General features: G+C 38.2%; 1 protein-coding gene across 1 annotated transcript in view; it reads right to left on the bottom strand.

Annotated features, from left to right (window-relative positions):
* The window catches only part of LOC105098600 (complement receptor type 2), a 101538-nt gene that overhangs the window by 8523 nt on the left and 72342 nt on the right, over positions 1 to 20673 (bottom strand). Inside the window, exons 31-41 of the mRNA XM_064477133.1 lie at positions 20142 to 20321; positions 19463 to 19562; positions 16352 to 16437; positions 14070 to 14465; positions 9031 to 9207; positions 8835 to 8937; positions 7501 to 7586; positions 5524 to 5742; positions 3846 to 3948; positions 2556 to 2641; positions 535 to 762 (exon numbers count right to left, since the gene is read on the bottom strand). Coding sequence (XP_064333203.1) covers positions 535 to 762; positions 2556 to 2641; positions 3846 to 3948; positions 5524 to 5742; positions 7501 to 7586; positions 8835 to 8937; positions 9031 to 9207; positions 14070 to 14465; positions 16352 to 16437; positions 19463 to 19562; positions 20142 to 20321 — 1764 coding nt within the window. The remainder of the gene's footprint in view (positions 1 to 534; positions 763 to 2555; positions 2642 to 3845; positions 3949 to 5523; positions 5743 to 7500; positions 7587 to 8834; positions 8938 to 9030; positions 9208 to 14069; positions 14466 to 16351; positions 16438 to 19462; positions 19563 to 20141; positions 20322 to 20673) is intronic.

Genomic DNA, 20673 nt, shown 5'->3' with positions numbered 1-20673 from the left:
CTAAAGGTGAGATGAAGGGTCAAGAAAATGTGTTCACAGGCTAGATCAGAACTCTTAGGAGTAACAGAAGGAGGATGAGTGCTCACATCAGATTTTCCTTAGTATTTCTACAGTATTGTCAATTCTGAAGTAAATTACTGACATCAACATGTGCTTCTTGCTCTGCACACCCATCCATCTAGTATAAAGACAACTAGTAAAAGAGATGGCAAACAGACTATTTTCTATGGTATTTAAGTGCTTTGAAAATATTCCCTATAAAATCTGGGCTTCACCGATTCTCCGCACTCTCTGCCCCCTCCTCTCCTCACCATCCCACACTCCTCACCCCAGAAGGAAGGGTCATCAGAATACTGACAATCTGGGGATGGTGGGCCACATCTGGAGCCATCTGTTATTCATCTGGTAGGCAATTCTGTCTCTGATATTCATAACAAAGCCATGTTCACAAGCAAAAATAACTTCACTATAGAAATATGGACGTTTCACGTAGGTATGCTAATCTTTCCAGGGTGTGGGGAAATGTGCACTGACCAGCAGGACCAGAATGTTCGCAGAGAGGGGCAGGGCCGCTCCAAACCCCATTCCCCTGACTGTCATTTGTGCAGCGAATGGTGCTCTCCCCAGTGAGGCTGAAGGTCTTCCCTCTCTCTGGGTGAGAGACACATGTGTAAGTTATTTCTTTTCCAAAAGGAAAGACTTCCAGAGATTTTCCTGTGTGGTTCCCGTTAAGAATAGCTGGAGGATTTGGACAAAAGATTTCTAGAAAGAACACAAAAGTTTTAGATTCCATTAGTTTTGATCAAAATAATTATAAAATAATTATGCCCTGTGGCTGTTGCATTGATATCCTGTTTTTTTTTTTTTTTTATGAGAACATAACCAAGTGGGACGGAATTTAAATATGTAAGGCTCGCTCTGAGAAGGAACTAACTTAGGTAAGACAAATTGCAGTTCATTATGAAAGTCCAAAGTTCCCTCCAGGTAGCTAAGTTTTTAATCTGTTTGGCAGTTAATTAATTAGGTGTTTTTCCAGTAGCCATTTTATTATCTAAGTTATGTCAGACATCAAAAGAGTCCTCAGTTGACAATGGGGTACATGATAGGCAAGGTTTGGCCCTCAAAGATTTGAAGGTCCAGGGAAATCTTGGTGAAGCTTATTAAAAGTGGACCATCATTTACAGCAGATGTAAATGTTTCTTGATGAGTCAAGACCTTATCATCTGTACCAATACCAAATATATAAGTATGTCATCAGAATACATAATTCCCAGAGGGCTCTTTATAGCCAGATTAAAGGGCTCCACAGAGACTTTTTCTTCTTGTTTTGTTTTTTAATTTCAGACTCTCAGCTTTCATTTCTTTCTGTCAATGTTTCTTTTTCTAACAGTTCCCTCCCTAAAACTGATTTGGTGCTTTTAATTTTAAATCAACTTAGGAAGAGATTTCAGAGCTTTTCAGAAATGTGTGTGTTAACAAAATGAGGGCCTCCAGACATCAGACAACGGTTGACTTCTCATACCTGGATTCTAATTACATGCTTGTTTTTCCAAAGTTTACTCATATATTTATTTTCAGCTTTAATGTCACAAGAAGGTTGAGCTTGCTGGATATCTGAGTTTAATACATATTTAATGTTCTTATAAAGTTCCACTGTAATCCCATAAAATGTTCAAATAGATTTCTTGTAAGGCATTTAAACAAAATCCAAAATAAAATGAACATTTTCCAAAAATCAGAGAAAGGGTATTTTAAAATAGTCTAGCCTTGCTTTAATAAACAGAGTAGGATAAATCAGTATTGTTTTGGTATATATAACACTTTAATGTAATTATCAGTTTCTGAATCTTTTTTTAAGTGGGTTTTATTGAAATTTATGGCACTTTACCTAATCATTTCAAATACTGACATACCTTCCGGCACTGTAGTAATTTATCATATAACTCTGTTTTCTTTTCTCTGTAACACATCACATTTTAACAAATTATTTATATATTTTATTTTATAATTTGTTAAAAGATTTATTTCCTTGTTCATTCTCTGCCTTTCCAAATACAAAATGAACTTCATCAGAACAGGGACAAGACTTCCCTACTCGACACTCTCCCCTCAGCCAAAGTCCTGGCACATGGGAAACCTTCCTCAGTAAATACTATGCAGTAAATAACAAGCTGAATAAATAGCTCAGGTATGTGAGGGGATTAAAGGACATAAACATTTAAGAGAGATTCTGCCCTGGTGATAAAACTGAAAAAATAAATGAGCAAGTAAATTTTGTTGTAACTTTTATGTCATCTACTATCTCCCTACATCTTCCCCACTAAATTCTACACCAGAATTGAACTAATTACTTACAGATTACTAAAACATGAACACATGATGTATAAGACCTGCTAGTCCTTTAAAAACTTCTTCCAACAAAGGACTATTTTTGCCAATAATTTAGTTAAATAAAGAACCAGACAGTAAGTGATTTCATGACACATGAAACACACTTGAAAAAAAAAAAAAATAAGGGAAGCTATCTAGGCTGCAGAGTTATTCTTTCTACTCACGTTCACACACAGGAGCAGTGCTGTTCCAAAAGCTTTTCACTCCAACCAAGGCACAATGACTAGTTGAGCTGCCTTTTAATCGAAACCTAAGGAAAAAAGGGGGTAGCAAATGTGTGAGCAATTCCCGTCTCTCCTTCACCTCTTCTCTGATGGGTGCTCAGTTTTCTCACTTCAGACTAACCATCATTTAGTTCTTAGGCTCAGGCCCAGTTAAAAGTCAGTTCATTAGGGACCTGAATTCAGTACTTGGCAGAAATTTAGAAGCCAAGTTATTCTAAAGAATCACAGTAGACTGTGATGAGCACAGCACTCAGAACTTGTACACTTAATAGTCAAACAGACATCATAGCCCAGTGTCACCCCAGAAGTCCCTGAACTCTGGGCTGGACTCTCCCCTGTGCTCTAGACTCACACCCCATCCCTCAGACAGCCCCCTGACACCCCTCTTATCCTCCTTAGTGGGTCGTGAGGAAGAACAGCTCCTGATCCGGGTGAGCAAAGCAGAGAACACCTGGAAAGAGACCTGGCATTGTTCTTGCCACTGCAGTTGTAATGGCCAGAAAGAGGCTCATGCAAGTCTCTGCCACCCTGGAATGACCGGATTATTATTGGATCCTGTTGTCCTTCTGAAATCTGCTGATCATTTCTGGGTGGTAGACTTTGTAAAGTCAAAGACTCCCTGGCAATTATTAAAATTAACTGCTGTATTGCCCAGTCTTGTTACCTCCCACAGACAGTGTACACTAACAAGAGTGCTAGAGCCACAGAAACAACTAATAATGTCACCTGAGACAATAACATTGGCCAACAGGACCCCAATGTCAGACACTCCTGATGCAAAAAGATATGACTGGATTCAAAGTACTTACCCATATACTACTATGAATTCCACTATTGATTAGTTTTTTACTTTCCTAAAACAACCCTTGCCTGATTTATCACATTGCAAACAATTTTTGTCCTACATGTCAAATTTTTTATTAGCAAATTTCCCACAGAAGTATATTTTTCTGCTTCCAAACAACTATCTTCCTGTTTACTTCAAGTTCCAACTGTGAATTCAAGGTCGGTGTCTACATTTATGTGCATACTCGACATTGAATTACATGTGCCATTTTCTTTATTTCCTAGTAGTGGTTCCCCTGAGTCTTGACACATTTCAAAACTGCTTAGAAGATAGTCTCCCCAGGTACTTCCACAGGTTAGCCTCTCTTTTTGGATTAATTCCTGAATCCAAGAGAGTCACTCTCCAGCATTGTGTCTCTAGTATCTGCTCTAGGTCACACTCACCCTTCATCACAAATGAAGGTCACTTTGGCCCCAATTTGGAAATTAGGTGGAAGGAGTACACGTCCATTAGGGAGTTGGTCCAAGAAGTCAGCACAAGATTTCACTGGGGAAAAAAAAAATAAGTGAGATGTCCAAGTAAGAGACAAAGAGATTGATCTGTAAACCAGACAAGAGTACAGGCACTTGCACACCCAGACGCTGCTGGGTTCCAGTTTCCTTGGACCTCTAATCTCTTATTCAGATATTAAATTTACTTGTGGCCTTGTATCTTACCAGTATAAAAATTTTTTTCCTACCTTGTTATTCAAACAGTTTATCTCTCCCTGACAATTTTTTTCCTGGTAGTTGGAGTAATTCATTATTTACTTCCCTACAAAGAATGGACTTTTCTTGCAAATACTCTTTGAAACATTTTCATGCCATTAACATTTTAGCAGATAATTAGGGATGACCTACAAGACCAACTCTTACATCCACCTATCTGAACATATTTAGCAAACACATTTATCTTATCTCTAAAATTGGGAAAAATAAAAGAACACCCTACAGATACTTTGATAAACGTGGGACTGCTCCAAGGCAGGGTTTATTCACGTTTGCAGACATCTTTGACACTGGACCACGTGAGGTTTGCTAGACACGTGATAGAGAATGAGTAACCTGCGGTACTCAGGGTGGCATTCATACTTTAAAGATGTCCCAATGGGAAACTCAGATTCATTGGTTGGGATTTTCAACTTGGCAAGCTCAAAAGGATCTGGGGTGGTACAGCGACCTAGAGACCAAGAAATCAAGAACATCAGAGTGAACAAAAAAATTCCCAATGCCATACTTATTTGTCTTTTTCTTGTTAGATTTGATGTCTGATCACAAGAAACTGTTAGTTTCGGAAAGATAATTTCTTTGTAACCTTTGGAGGGGAAATTCCACTAGCATGTGCCCATTAGAGATTATACTATCTGAAAAGGCTCGAAGTTTCACTGAGTATTTTCACCAGAAGTATGCTGCAGGTGCTGCGGTTGGTGCTACCTCAAAACATGAAGGCCATGACAATATACGTTAGGCCTTTGATGAGACTGATGAAATGAAATAGCAGCCTATAATGAAACAGAATATCAAAAGCCATACACACACACACACACACACACACACACACACACACACATACACATACACATAATTGAATCACTATGTTGTATAATAGGAATTAACACAATATTATGAAATGACTATACTTCAATTTTTAAAAAAATTAAAAATAACAACAACAACAAAAAACCCACATGTCACAACACATGAAAAACAAAAAAAGCTATTTTGGCATGTTTTGTTCTCCTGTCCTCTGCTTCTCTCCAAATCCTATAAAGACAGTATAACTTATATTAAGGTTGACAGATATTTACTTTCAATTCTTACATTTTGAAAATAAGTTTTTTTCTAATTCTGACTAGGACTAGAGCCATCACCCACTGACTCCCTCTCTTTTCACCAGCCCTCTAGAAGCTAAGAGCATCAGAGACTTGCTGATTGATGTTCATATATCTTAAAACACTTTATTAATGATTTGGCATTTAATTGGTTCAGAAGCACAAATAAACAGCACATTGTAATGACAGAAATTTGGAGTCTGGTTTAGATATTCTGAAGCCATTTGGAATGCGGGGCAGTGAGCACTGACCAAGAAGTTCACAGCGAGGGGCAGAGCTGCTCCAAATTCCGTTCCCGTGACCATCACTGGTGCAGCGGATGGTGCTCTCCCCAGTGAGGCTGAAGATCACCCCCGTCTCTGGGTGCGAGTCACACGTGTAAGTCACTTCTGTTCCAAAAGGAAAGACTTCCAGAGGGTTTCCTGTGTGTCTCCCGTTAAGGATGTCTGGAGGATTTGGACACAAAATTTCTGGAAAGAAGACAAAAGACTTAAGTTTCACTGAAGAGTCTCACCAGAGGTACGCTACAGACAGGGTGCTAAGGTTGGTGCTACCTAAAAACACGAAGGCTACGACAGCGTACATTCGGCTTTTGATGAGATGGACAAAATGAAATGAGATTTCAGGCTCAGGGTATTTTTTTAATGAAAAAGTACAAAAGAACTTGCTTATCCTGAATCTTTCAGATTTTTAAGTTTTCTGGATAATAGGAACTTGACACCTTTAATGAAGCAGTAAAAGTTTTGGTTTTACTACTGGTATGAAAGATTCAGGACAGGCAAAGAGCACAGATGAAGTCTGTCCTCCAAGGTGCGTACATTCTCGGGAAATATTTCTACAGAGTATTTCATGTGTACTAATCACCTTAAACAGACGAAATCTCTCCGTGATAGCTTATCAATGCTGATCATCAGTCTTGAGTATGACAACAGTGCTGTCACAATGAGTTGAAACAAATATGGTTCATTGTAAAAACTCTAAATGATTCACTGCTTTTTTTTTTAAATGCATAGATTTGTTTATGATTTATTATTTTTCCTTTACTTTCTGTTAGGCTTCAAATTGTTGCTTTTTTTCAGGGCTCTTCTTGGGGGTTTAAGAGAGTCATTTCCTCACTTCTAACTGGTGGTTCTAATGAGGCTTGGGATTTGGAAGGAGCTACTTAAACTAGAAAGAGTCGAGAAGAATAAGAGAAAGAGTGCAATCAATAACTGACCTGAAAGGCACGCCATTATGACAGCCATCTGTCATGTTACTTCAGTGACTGTGGAGTTTCTCAGGTAGCAAGGGTCTATACATGTTATGTTTTTTGTAAAGTTTTAGTATTAAAAAGCACCATCTGATGACTGAGCAGATTTCTAGCAACATGAATATTTTTAGTAAAATTTGATTGTTTAAGAATGTTTACAAATTCCAATCTTTAGGATCAAGAGATGAAGCAAATTCCTATCTTCTATTAAGGAACGGACAAACAGCTAGCTTAGGAGAAATCAGTGCAGGCATTGCATACAGAAAATTCATGTTTCAAAGAGGTTATTTCTGAATCTTTCAGCATAATTTATTGACATGCATATTTTGAGAGTTTAAAGACTCTTAAAATGCACCCTATCTAATGTTGCTTCTCACATCCTCCTCATTCCTGCATTGCTCTGATCTATCATCTCCACATTATTTAATTTGTTTTCTTTTGTCCATCTCCCCCTTGAGTATAAATAACATGGGCACAGGGAATACACTCATCCTGTTAACTACTATAACACCAGTGCCTAGAAGAACGTTAAGCACAGAGTATCTGCTCAATAAATGATTAAAGGAATGAATGTGTCTTATTTGTATATTAGAAAATATGTAAGAAAATTGTAGAATGATTGCACCTTGATGGCACAAAAAACAAAAGGAAAGATGGAAGGGATGAAGAAAAAAAGAAATTTTTCAAAGTTTTACATTCTCTAGTCTCTACTGAACTAGAGGCAAAATATGAGAAGATTTATCACAAAGCATGTAACATTCAAAATGACAGAGACTGATTAGACGGTTCCCAAAACACATGATGCACAACAAAATGCATCACAACAAATTAACTAACAGTAAAACGCTATGAAAATAAGCTACTGATAGCAATAATTCAGATTAGAAGATAGAAAAACCACAGCTTGGGAGGCCATGGGTCAAATTATCAAACAGACTACAGGGAGAGATTGGCATGAGGTGCCAGCCCCTCTACTCACGCTCACACACAGGAGCACTGCTGTTCCAAAGGCTTTCCATTCCAACCAAGACACAGTAACTAGCAGAACTGCCTTTTAACTGGAATCTAAGGAAGAAAATGGTAGTGGATAGGTGAGTTTCTCAGCCAAAATGCCATCCTGTTTGCCAAGATGTCAGCATTTGGAGGATCTGAAGCCAGTAGGTGACAGAGGTTTAGATGCCACATCAATCTGGGAAAGTCACAGCCTCCACTGAAGGAGAATGTCCTTAGCACAGTCTCTTGGTTACATAATACTGTAGTCCTAGGCTAAACTGAAGAAGGCTGCCATCTCCTACATCCAGGACCCAGACTCAGAGAAATCAATCTCTCCCTGGTCATTCCCTAATAAAGGTGACAAATGTGCTCAAAGTCACTATCAAAATGCAACAGCCTTCCAGTGCTGATGCTGGAATAGCAAGTAAAACAGCTCCCAGTATGGACTGGAAGAGCAGAGATTAACTGGAAGGAGAATAAAGATTGTTCTTTTGTGCCAACATTTAAGACACATTTGTGCAGAAGGCTCACAACAGCATGTTGGGCTATGGAAGTGTGACTCATCCAGAGGGGAAACAAAAGGAGATTGGAAAGGACTTTGGCAGGTAGTCATCCAAAACTCTCAATGTACGTTGGATCCTGATGGCTCCTAAATTTTCTTGGGTGCTTGTATTTCATGCCTGCCAAGGACTCTGTGGGTCATTTTGAGATCAGGTGCTTTGTTGCTCATTTTTGGAACTTCTCAGGGAGAGGTGTGCACAGTGTAAGGAGTCTGAGGTTCACATAAACAAGTTAATGATCTTACTGAAAACATTAACATCAGCCACCATGATCTCAGTTCAGAGCCCTTGGCCCATTACTAACCAGGTGACACAGGATTGGATTAAAAAATGCTTATTCATATACTTTCACTCCTATTACAAAATTCATTTTAGATGATTAATCTTTTTTCTGAAATAAGTATTAAATGATTTTAGTTATTTTAATAAGCTTTTTGTCATATATAAAACTTATTCTGGAACTCTTCAAATTTCTTATTTTGCTTTCCTGCTTGGAAAATATAATTTCTTCACTTTATGTATCATCTATATATACCCATAACTAGTAGTTTTATTGGTCTTTGAACCTACTATTTAATTTATGTCTCAGTTTTAACTTCATATATTATTGGTTCTACCTATTCATTACATTTCTTTCCTATATACACTCCCCAAATTTAGCATCCCTGAATGTTTCCCTTTTTTTAAGTCACACTAAACCTACCCTTTTTGAATAAACCTCAATTTCAGTGCCTGGGAGATCAGGCAACTTCACACTCACCCCTCATCACAAACGAAGGACAATTTTGCCCCAAGCTGGAGATTAAGTGGAGCTAGCACTTGGCCATTAGGGAGCTGGTCCAACAAGGCAGCACATGATTTGACTGGAGAAAAAGAAGAACATACAGACATAACACTGGCACATGGACAATAAAAACAAAAGCTAAAAATGTCAGAGTGGCTGAGCATGTAGGCACCTGCACACATGGGGGCTGCCGGGCTCCAGTCTCCCTGAGGCGTACAGCGCAGAGAAGCAGCCCCTCTGAGATCATAGCCGGGCTCACAGCTGTAGAACACTTCCTGCCCAGTGGAAAAGTCATCCTTGTCGTTGGGGCTGTGATGACCATGCAGGATTTGGGGAGGTGGCTGACATACTGGGAAAGAACAGTCAAGTACTTGTCAGTTATAGGGAAATATCTTTTCCTAAATTTCAGCTTTTCCAAGGAGTTAGAGGCTCATGATTAAAGAGGATCAGATATAACAAAGGAATTCCAGTGATAATCCAGAGCCCCCTTGTTTCCATGTGGAAGTTAAGAGTAGGGAAGAGGTATGGCCAACAACCTCACAGATAGTGAGGGGTAGGTGGTTAGAACCCAGTTATCCCACGACCAGCCCTAAAACACATTCTTAAGTTTATAGGCATGGGGTCCCTTCTTCCACTGCTGATTATCCAGCACAGAGTAATAAGTATTGGTGGGCTGCTACCCCACCCACCTATGTGCTGAAGTGGCAATCCAAGTTAAGCCTTTATCTTTCCAGTCATGAGAAGGTTTCCTGAGCCTAAATCTGTTAAAAAGATTTCCCCTTAACTCTTTGCTTGCACCTCTATGATCAAAGCGCAGTAACAATCCTTATTTATATCTCTTGTCTTTTGTCCTCCAGCTGCTCTGTCAGTGATTTTAAGAGACTGATGTGGGTGGGTGGAAAGGTTGTAAGCTCCATCCCTGTCCCTAGGTATCAGCCGCATTTACCCATCCACCCATAAGCCAGCTATTGTGGCATGAGAAGACAGGACTAGTCATCAAGAACAAATTCCACTACACAAGCCTGTCTGTGTAAGGAGAGGGCACATTTATTAGAGAGTGTGTGACTCAAGGAGTGGCTGCCTCCACTCATAGTCCTTTGGGTGTGTGCTCGGGTACCATCAGAACTCATCTGAATTTCAACCTAAGCTGTAGTTAATTAAAGATGTACAGACTTATAAATCAATGGAACCGTGTAGAAACTCTGGAAATAGACCCTTGCTCATATGGTCAATTAATACATGACAAAAGAGACAAGAATATACCATAGAGAAAACACGGTCTCTTCAATAAGTGGTGCAGGCAAAATTCGACAGCTACATGTAAAAGATTGAAATTAGAACTTTCTTTAATACCCTAAGCAAATATAAAATCTAAATGGATTAAAGACCTAAATGTAAGACTGGATACTGTAAAACTAGAGGAAAATATAGACAGATTACACTTTGACATAAATTCCAGCAATATTTTATTGATTATGTTTCCGAGAAAAATAAAATAGAAATATAAAAGCAATAATGAACAAATGGGACCTAATTAAATTTAAAACTTTTGCACAGCAGGAAAACCATAAGAAAGTGAAAGGACAACACACTGAATGGAAGAAAATATTTGCAAAGGAAGCGTTTGAAAAGGGATTAATTTCCAAGATACACAAACAGCTCATTCAGCTTAATATTAAGAAAAATCCAAATTCCTCATACAAAAAAATGGGCAGAAAACCTAAATAGACATTTCTCCAAAGAAGACATACTGATGGACAAGAGACATATGAAAAGACGCTCAACACCACTAATTATTAGAAAAATGCAAATCAAGTCTACAAGGAAGTACCATCTCACAACGGTCAGAATGCCCATCATCAAAAAGTCTTAAATAATAAATGCTGGAGAGGGTATGGAAAATAGGTAACCCTCCTACACTATTGGTGGAAATGCAAATTGGTGGAGCCACTTTGGAGAACACTATGGAGGTTTCTTGAAAAACTAAAGAGTTTTTAGAGTTACCATATGATCCAGTAATCCAACTCTGGGACAATTATCCACAGAAAACTCTAACTGGAAAAGACACATGCACCCGATGTTCACAGCGGTACTATTTACAATGGCCAAGACATGGAAGCAACCTAAATGTTCATCAACAGATGAACGGGTGAATCAGGAAGATGGGGTGAAATCTAACCAAGGAGGTGAAAGAATTATACACAGAAAACTATACACCATTGATGAATAAAATTAAAGAAGACTTTAAAAATGGAAAGATATCCCATGTTCCTGGATTGGAAGAATCAATACTGTTAAAATGGTCACACTACCCAAGGCAATCTACAGATTTAATGCAATCCCTATCAAATTACCTAGGACATATTTCACAGAACTAGAACAAATCATAATAAAATTTATATGGAACCACCAAAGACATAGAGTTGCCAAAGCATTACTGAAGAAAAAGAAAGAGGCTGGAGGAATAACTCTCCCAGACTTCAGACAATACTATAGAGCTACAGTCATCAAGACAGCATGGTATTGGTACAAACACAGACATATAGACCAATGGAACAAAACAGAGAGCCCAGAAATGAACCCACAAACTTTTGGTCAACCAATCTTTGACAAAGAAGGCAAGAATATATAATGGAATAAAGACAGTCTCTTCAGCAAATGGTGTTGGGAAAACTGGACAGCAGCATGTAAAACAATGAATCTAGAACACACCCTTACACCATACACAAAAATAAACTCAAATGCATCAAAGACTTAAACATAAGATACAATAAACCTCCTAGAAGAAAATATAGGCAAAATGTTATCTGACATACATCTCAAAAATGTTCTCCTAGAACAGGATACCTTAGCAATAGAAATAAAAGCAAGAATAAACAAATGGGACCTAATGAAACTTACAAGCTTCTGCACAGAAAAGGAAACCATAAGTGAAACAAAAGACAACCAACAGAATGGGAGAAAATTTTTGCAAATGAAACTGACAAAGGCTTGATCTCCAGAATATATAAGCAGCTCATATGACTTAATAAGAAACAAACAAACAACCCAATCCAAAAATGGGCAGAAGACCTAAACAAGCAATTCTCCAAGGAAGAAGTAGAAATGATCAATAGGCATATTAAAAAATGCTCAATATCACTAATTATCAGAGAAAGGCAAATGAAAACTACAATGAGGTATCACCTCACACCAGTCAGAATGGCCATCATTCAAAAGTCCATAAATGACAAATGCTGGAGAGGCTGTGGAGAAAAGGGAACCCTCCTACACTGCTGGTGGGAATGCAGTTTGGTACAGCCACTGTGGAGAACAGTATGGAGATTCCTGAAAAGAATAGTAATAGACTTACCATATGACCCAGGAATCCCGCTCCTGGGCATATGTCCAGAAGGAACCCTACTTCAAAATTACACCTGCACCCCAATGTTAATAGCAGCATCATTTACAATAGCCAAGATATGGGAACAGCTTAAATGTCCATCAACAGAAGACTGGATAAAGAAGAAGTGGTATATTTATAGAATGGATACTATTCAGCCGTAAAACCTGACAACATAATGCCATTTGCAGCAACATGGATGCTCCTGGAGAATGTCATTCTAAGTGAAGTAAGCCAGAAAGAGAAAGAAAAATACCATATGAGATCACTCATATGTGGAATCTAAAAAAGAAACAAACAAACAAAAAACCCATAAATACAAAAGAGAAACAGACTCATAGACATAGAATGCAAACTTGTGGTTGCCAAGGGGGTAGGCAGTGGGAAGGGATAGACTGGGATTTCAAAATGTAGAATAGATAAACAAGATTATACTGTATGGCACAGGGAAATATATACAAGATCTTATGGTAATCACAGAGAAAATAATGTGACAATGAATTATATATATGTTCATGTATAACTGAAAAATTGTGCTCTACACTGAAATTTGACACAAAATTGTAAAATGGTTATAAATCGATAAAAAATGTTAAAAAAAATATGGAGTGTACACACACACACACACACACACTCAGGAATATTACTCAGGCATAAAAAAGCATGAAAAATGCCATATGCAGCAACATGGATGGACCTAGGGATTATCATACTAAGAGTGAAGTAAAAGTCAGACAAAAAAAGAAAAATATCATGTGATATCACTTACATGTGTAATCCAAAAAAAAAAGAGATATAAATGAATTTATTGACAAAACATAAACAGACTCACAGACACAGAAACCAAATGTATGGTTACCAAAAAGAAAGGATGGGGCCAGTGAGGGATAAATTAGGACTTTGAGAGGAAAAGATAAACACCACTATATATAAAATAGATGAACAAAAGTGATCTACTGTATAGCACAGAAAACTATATTCAATATCTTTAATAACTTAAAATGGAAAAGAATCTGAAAAGAAATTATATGTGTATATATACATATATACACACATATATGTATGTATGTATAACTGAATCACTTCACTATACACCTGAAATTAATAAAACATTGCAAAACAACTATATTTTAATTTTTAAAAAGATGAAAGAAAAATCTGCTTGACTTTGAGCAAGAAAGTTTCACTTTCAGATTCCTAATAATAAATGTACGAGGTGGAGCAGAACAGACAACCTCTAAGAGCCTTGTCCCTATTCTGAGGCTATGCTATCTTTCTTCATATATTACTTTCTTTCTGTGATAAATGCTGATAAAAGTGTGGCAAGAAGCAGAGCATCCCGCCTCTGGATTGACACACTGCAGCCTGTTCCTGGGTAAGCCACTCAGTAGGACATAATTTAGATAATTTACTAAACCTCTGAAAAGCTAAACTAATTTCATTGTAACACGGATGTAAGAATCACACAATTTAAAGGCATGTGGTAAAGAGTAGACCAGATTACTACCAAGCTATCCAGAAAGTCCTCATCATTCTTCAGTATAACTGAGAGATATTGGAGTTGGTCTTGTGTCTAGAGAATTGGTCAGTAGGAGAGGCCCTAATGTCCCCTTCCTTGATGAATTAAATCTTGCTTCTCAAATGAAAGCACATACACACGAGTGCACACATCGGTACATGTGCACACATCCCTTTAATTTCATGCTGCCTCTCCCCAAATGTACTCACACCACTCACCACACATCCTTTTCCCCAGAACAAGCACTAATCTCCTCATCCTCCTACAACTCCCGTCATTTAGGGGCCCCTTCAAAGCCTCAGTCACTCACCCCTGGAGCAGCTGGGCAGCTCCGGCACCCACTGGTTTGGGGCTTGGCATTGAACAGTGGAGGGTCCTTTCATGGTAAAGCCAGGCTGACACATAAACCTCACCATTTCATGTAAAAAGAATAAGCTTCTGTTCTCAGATATCCTGATGCCGTTTTCAACTTCTGGAGGCGTGCACTTGTTAATAATGCAGCGAGGGGGAGGGCCGCTCCAGATGCCAACTTGATTGTCTTCGCTGGTGCAGTATATGGATGGCTCACCCACGAGGTCAAACAGATTGATCCCTCTCTCTCCAAGGTTGCAGCGGTAGGTCACCACTGTTCTGTATGGAAAATATTTTCTATTGGTGCTAATGAACCCTCCATTGGCGATGGCTGGAGGTGGTCCACAAAGAATACCTGGGAAAAAGGACAGCAAGTTAAAACTCCAATTTCTTAAAGATATATTCAGTTAGACTTTTGCTAACCACTTAGAAAAATGACCCAAATGGCAATATTCAGAAGACTTCTGCTCTTCTCTAATCTTTACTAACATACAGACGTCTGCTCACACAACTGCAGACTAGATAACCACAATATCATGACTCCTGCTCTTCTCAATTTGGGTTATTTCAATAAATGTACTCATATATTATACAGTCCATATACTTTTCATTATAAATGAGAATTTTTACATGTTACTGAACTCTTTTTTTTAAAATTCAATTCCCTCTCCGTTGAAGGCAGTTTAATTTTCAATTGGTTATTAATACAGTACTGCATACAAAATGGATTATCAAATACATAAAATCCAAACTGAAGCACAAGAAATGAAAAATAGAGCACAAGCATACAAAAATACACATGGCAAACAGTCACAGATTCAGAAGGAATAAAAATAGCTGAATATCTGTTTTATTCTGTGCTAATAAATTTGAAAATGAGGATACTAGAAATAAAGATATATTTTGCCAATATTGACTCAAGAAGAGGCAGCATATTGAAGAATCAGGAAAAATGTACTGAAAACGCTGCTAGTAACAAGATATGAAGCATAGGTCATTTTACAGGCAAATTTAATTTAATCTACAAGTAACAGATAACTGCTTGGCATTGAGATCATTCCAGAGAGTATAAAATATTTCTGTCTTTCTTGGCAGGTATACCTCAAAATACACATTTGTTTATTTTTACTTTTAAAGGTATATTTAAGAAGATGCATATTTCTTATGGAAAACTTATAAAAGACCTTTTAGCCCGTTGCTAGAAAGAACCACTGTTGACTACTTAATGTGTAATCTTTAATATACACACCTTCACTTAGTTTTTACTACAATATCTCTGTTTCTCGGTTTGCTGAGTAATATTTCAGAGCAATAATATATTATCTGATTTCATTTGGAAGAGTTCCATGCCTTGCCTATGCATTCAGGCATATTTTAATCTATTCTTTTAAACAGAACATATGCCTTATTCCTTTTAGCAGATGATTTCCAGAACAGTGTTCATAAAATGCTCCACATTTAGATTCTTTTGACTTTTTCACTTTCATAAATAATAACGTAGGTAACATCTGTACATCAATCCTTGCAAAAACCCATGGTGACTACTTTTTTTAGGAATAATTCAAACTGTAGAATTTCAGAATTAAAAGCATGCAACCCCTTAAGGTTTTTGATACATGTTGAGTACTGGCCTGTGAGAAAGTTTCTTACCACTAATTCTACCAGTTGGGTTGGAGAATGTAGACTTCTTCAGATTAGCACCAAACCCAGCGTTACAGCCTCTTTATGTTCTTTGTGAATTTGCAGCTGCTCCCTCCTCTAAGTGCCTCACAGTGTAGGAATCTCATAGCCCAAACAACTTGTAGGAAATATGGCCTGTCACTGTTCAGACAGAGAAGAAGAAAGCAGGGAGGGCCCAGGACTTGAACACATGACCTGGGAGTAAGAGTTGGCAGAGAAGACGCAGGACACCTTCACCAATGTTGTGCTCCTTTACTTCACTAAAGAGAGTCACCTTCAACTGGAAGGTGTTCAACCAACAAAGGGACATTTGGGACTATTCGAATTGAGTTCAACATGACTGTTTAAACTAAATAAAATAAATGATTCCCCAGGATAAGGAAAAACCAGGAGGAACCGGAAGCTTGAAACATCGTGAACACTTTGAAGGATATGAGTGTTTTCTTCAAATACCATCAGGAGGATCCCGTTGCCAAGAGGGATGAAATGTGTTCCTTGTAATTCTAGGGGGCAGCTCTAGGATTGACCACGGAATAAACGGGGAAAGAGATTTCAACTCACGTTCACAAACTGGTCGCCCCGTGTCCCACATGACAGAATCGCCTGAGATGATACATTCAGCAGATGAGTGACCAATGAGTCGATACCTAAAAGCAAAAAGGGGAAAGATCACTGTGCTCTACACATCCCATCAACTTGCTCAGCTCGCCTGCATGGCACAGCCGAAAGGCTCCAATCTGAGAGAAGTCCAGGGACGCGCCGAAACTCCATCCATTTTATCTGGCTTTCCTACATCTGTTTTTCTATCCTCTCACTATTGAAAGGAATATTGCCTTTCTAACTGCTCATGGCTCCCACTGCTTCTTAATTTCTTGTTTTCATTTCAGATTGAATCAAGTGCCAATATAAAACAATCCTTTTGTAGACCTATCTGTTTTCTTCTTAAAGTCTGTTTTTTCCCCTCATGTTTTGCCATTTAAATTTATTTTGCATATTCTTGATATACACATATATACACATATTGCGTATAAACCCCTTATGTAATTTTAGTTTAGGCATGTTTCTTGTGAATATGTCAAGATTGTGACACTTGATCCCATGTGGAAGCTTTTGTTTTTTGGCAGGGAGATTAAACTATCCACCTTTGCTGGCATAAATGATATATTTGATCTTGCTTTTGTCATCACTGCCTCCTTCATAATGTCCAATGGTAAGGATGTCTGCCCCAAACATACTAGGGCTTATTTCTGACAGAACAGACAGATATAATCTCTGTTACTGCTTTCCCTTCCCCCTCATTTGCTACATGAAACACAGCTGAACATCTTTTGGGTGCTCTAGTAATTTGGAAGCTAAACACCCAAGTATGTTCCTTTAAAAATTTCATTTCATATGTGTATGCTATATATATACACAATGGATGAATTTAAACCTGTTTTCTCAATTTTGGTGTTCAAATAAGTATAGTCTGCCCGTCTCCTCTGCAACAGAAGTCTAGCGTGTGTTCTTTTGCTTTTTCTCATTTTCTAGTTTATGGATATGTTTTATGACTTTAGAAATTGTTATTACATTATGATTACATAGAAAAGTTTTACTTGGTACTAATTCATTCTGTCATTATATTTAATTTTATTACTTTGTTAAAATACTTGATCATGTGTTTTTAAATTTGTTTTTGTCTTTTTTATTTTGGCCAATATTCTACCTCACTGGTATTTATCATTCTCCTTTTTTAAAAAATGCTCATACACTGCCTGAGTTTATCTTTTTCTGTTTCTCCATAACTATGCTTCCTGGAAGTATACAGGTGTGGTTTGGGGTCCTTGTTTATACTTGAATGTACATCTGGAGCCCCCTGACGTGACTACCAGATTGGCTTATGAGGAAATCTTCTGCAGTTTAGCCACGTGAAAGATCAATGTGATGTCAGCATAAATTAATTTATTATGTAGGTTTTTTAAATAACTTTATTAATTTGCTTTCTGGATTCTTGAAGTTTTTTGTTTTTGTTATTATTATCTCTGAAATACGGAAGGACATTCCCTAGTGATGGGAATGCTAAGGGCTTATTGTTTCCCCTTCTGCAATTTTTGTTACATGGAATTTGAATCCTTGTACTTTTTCACACATATCTTCTCTTTCTCCTTTTCTACTGAATTCTGGAAGAATTTGATTAATTTTTCTTCTTACATTCTCTTTTAATTCTCTGCAATATTCAGTGTGTTTATCACAAATATTTTTAGTTTGACAATTGTGGTTTAAATTCATGTGAAAACATTCTCAATTTCCTAACTAGTTTCATAGAAGCAGTGTGCAACTGGATCTGGTTAAATAAATAAACAGGAGATTGTTTTAAAAGTGCCACCTATTTCTTGAAAGGAATTCTATTTTGTAAGTGGAAATTCCTTCTCATTCTTCATATTGATTCTTATTACCTTAATTTCCTATAACATACCATAAACTTGATGATTTTCTGTTCTGTACCATTTAAGTGTTCACCCATGTTCAGTATTACAGGATAAACAGGGAACAGTAATTAAATTACAGATTGCACTTAGAAATGTTCAGAGCAGTGACAAGTATATAGATTTACTCTAAATTTACTTTGTCACCTTATAGGTACTACCCTCTGTAAGGCCTTGTTTGGCAAATATGCTGAAGGCACAAGTTTCTTTTCCGTGTTTATCATGGCAGTCCACATTTGTCCTGTATTCTCTAACTGGCTCAGATGCTACAATGGGTGAGAGGCTGAAATTCCACTGTGTGCTGAGCAAGAGTAAGCATGGAAGGTGGGTCCGCTGCCCAGGGAAACCTTTACACCTGACATTTTCACAGGGGCTCTGTTATGGGTAGACTAGTGCTCCCCAAAAAGGTATGTAGAAGCCTTGACGTGAAACCCCCAGGAATGTGACCTTATTTGGAAATAGGGTCTTGAAGATAATATCACATTAAGATAAGGTCATTAGGGTGGGCCCATATCCAATATGGCTGGCATACTTTTAAAAAGAGAGAACTTTGGACATGGACCACACAGAGAGGACAACGCCATGCGAGGACAGAGACAGAGTGAAGATGCCCATAAGACAAAAACTGAGGAGTCAGTGCCACATGCCAAGGAAGGTCTGAGACTCCCATGAGCTGGAGAAGGCAAGGAGGGAACCTGCCTCAAGACTTTGGAGGGAATACGTCCTGCCAACACCTTGATTTTGGACTTCTGGCCTCCATAACTATGAGCATATAAATTTCTGAGGTTGTCCTAAGGCACCCAGTTTGTGACACTTTGTTATGGCAGCCTTGGGAGTCAAATAGTGCACTTACCTTTAAGATTTGCTTTCTCACCTCTTTGCTCCATGGCCTTCCCTTTCTTCCAGCAATGTCTCCTCTGGTTTGAGGATTTCATGTGGTTTGACCATGCACTTTCCCCACCTTCCTCCTTTCTACCTGGTGAATACCTGACTTTTCTTGTATGCACTGCCCTGTTCTCTAGCAATGATACAGATTTTCCTTGGAATCTTCCTGTATCTTTGTTCATTTCCATCAGAACTTAAGCACCTATGTTCAACCTTGATAAGAACAGATGGTAAGAGCCTATCTTTCCTTTCTGAGATGTGACCAGAAGGTAGTATTGTTGTTCTGCAACTCTTGACCCAAGTGATATTGCTGCCAACTCACCCTGTGTGACAAGAATAAGTAATTCTGGATCCGAACTGGGTGTTTGTGTCTATGTGCACCACGCCGTTGACAGGATCTGCAGGAGTTTCACATGACTTTCCTTGAAAAAGAAACAGAATTTGGAGCCAGGAAGTGTCATATGAACTCTTGTTAGTCCATAACACGTTAGTACCCACCTGACTGCAGCTTCCCGAAACGCATATGAAATTCTAGGGAGCCACAGATTTTGCCAACTTGAGGAGCTTCACCAGACTCCTCAAGATCAGCCTCCTCCCACCACCACGTTAGAAAATACCGCATTATATTTGCCTCAAATCTCTCAACCAAATATTAACATTATGTTTGAGTTTGTAGCCTACCAGTATAAAACTTTTTATCTTACCTTCTTATTCAAACAGTTTCTCTCCTGAAATTTTTTTCCTGCTTTGGAGTAATTCAGTATTTACTTGCCCATTAAAGATGGACTTTTCCCACACACAAATATTCCTTGAAACATTCTCATGACATAAATATTTCAACCAATCTTTCGGGATGACCCATAAGAAGAACTCTTACATTCACCTATCTGAACAAGTTTAACTAACAAACTTTTCTTATTTTGAAACTGGGTAAAAAAACATAGTAAGATGCTACAGATACTTTGATAAACATGGGACTTATCCAGGAAGGGTTTACTCACGTTTACAGACATCTTCGACACTGGACCACGTGAGGTTTGCTAGACACGTGATAGAGAATGAGTACCTGCGGTACTCAGGGTGGCATTCATACTTTAAAGAGGTCCCAATGGGAAACTCAGATTCATTGGTTGGGATTTTCAACTTGGCAAACTGAAAAGGATCTGGGGCAGTACAGCGACCTAGAGACCAAGAAATCAAGAATATTAGAGTGAACAAAAAGTTTCCCAATGCCATTCTTACTTGTCTTTTTCTTGTTAGATGTGATGTCAGATTTGGAACGGTGATTTCCTTGTGACCTTCGGAGAGAAAGATCCTTGAGCACAATCCCATGAGAAAAGAAACTATCTGAAGCACTCTTGCTCTCTGGGCATTTTACTCATACAATTTACTGTAAAACACAGTGCCAGTTCAATTTTCCACATTTTTACGGAGCCAGAAAGAGTGCTTCTGCCCAGGGTTCCTGTCTGGTTTCCTTGTACTTCAGTGCATCAGACTCCATTGGGGGGCTTAGGAGCAGGAATGGGGACCTCA

This window comes from Camelus dromedarius, chromosome 21 (genome assembly GCF_036321535.1).
Source record: "Camelus dromedarius isolate mCamDro1 chromosome 21, mCamDro1.pat, whole genome shotgun sequence".
In the NCBI taxonomy this organism is placed as follows: Eukaryota; Metazoa; Chordata; class Mammalia; order Artiodactyla; family Camelidae; genus Camelus; species Camelus dromedarius.
Note: the sequence above shows the minus strand (reverse complement) of the source record. Positions and strands in the feature narration are given on the sequence as shown.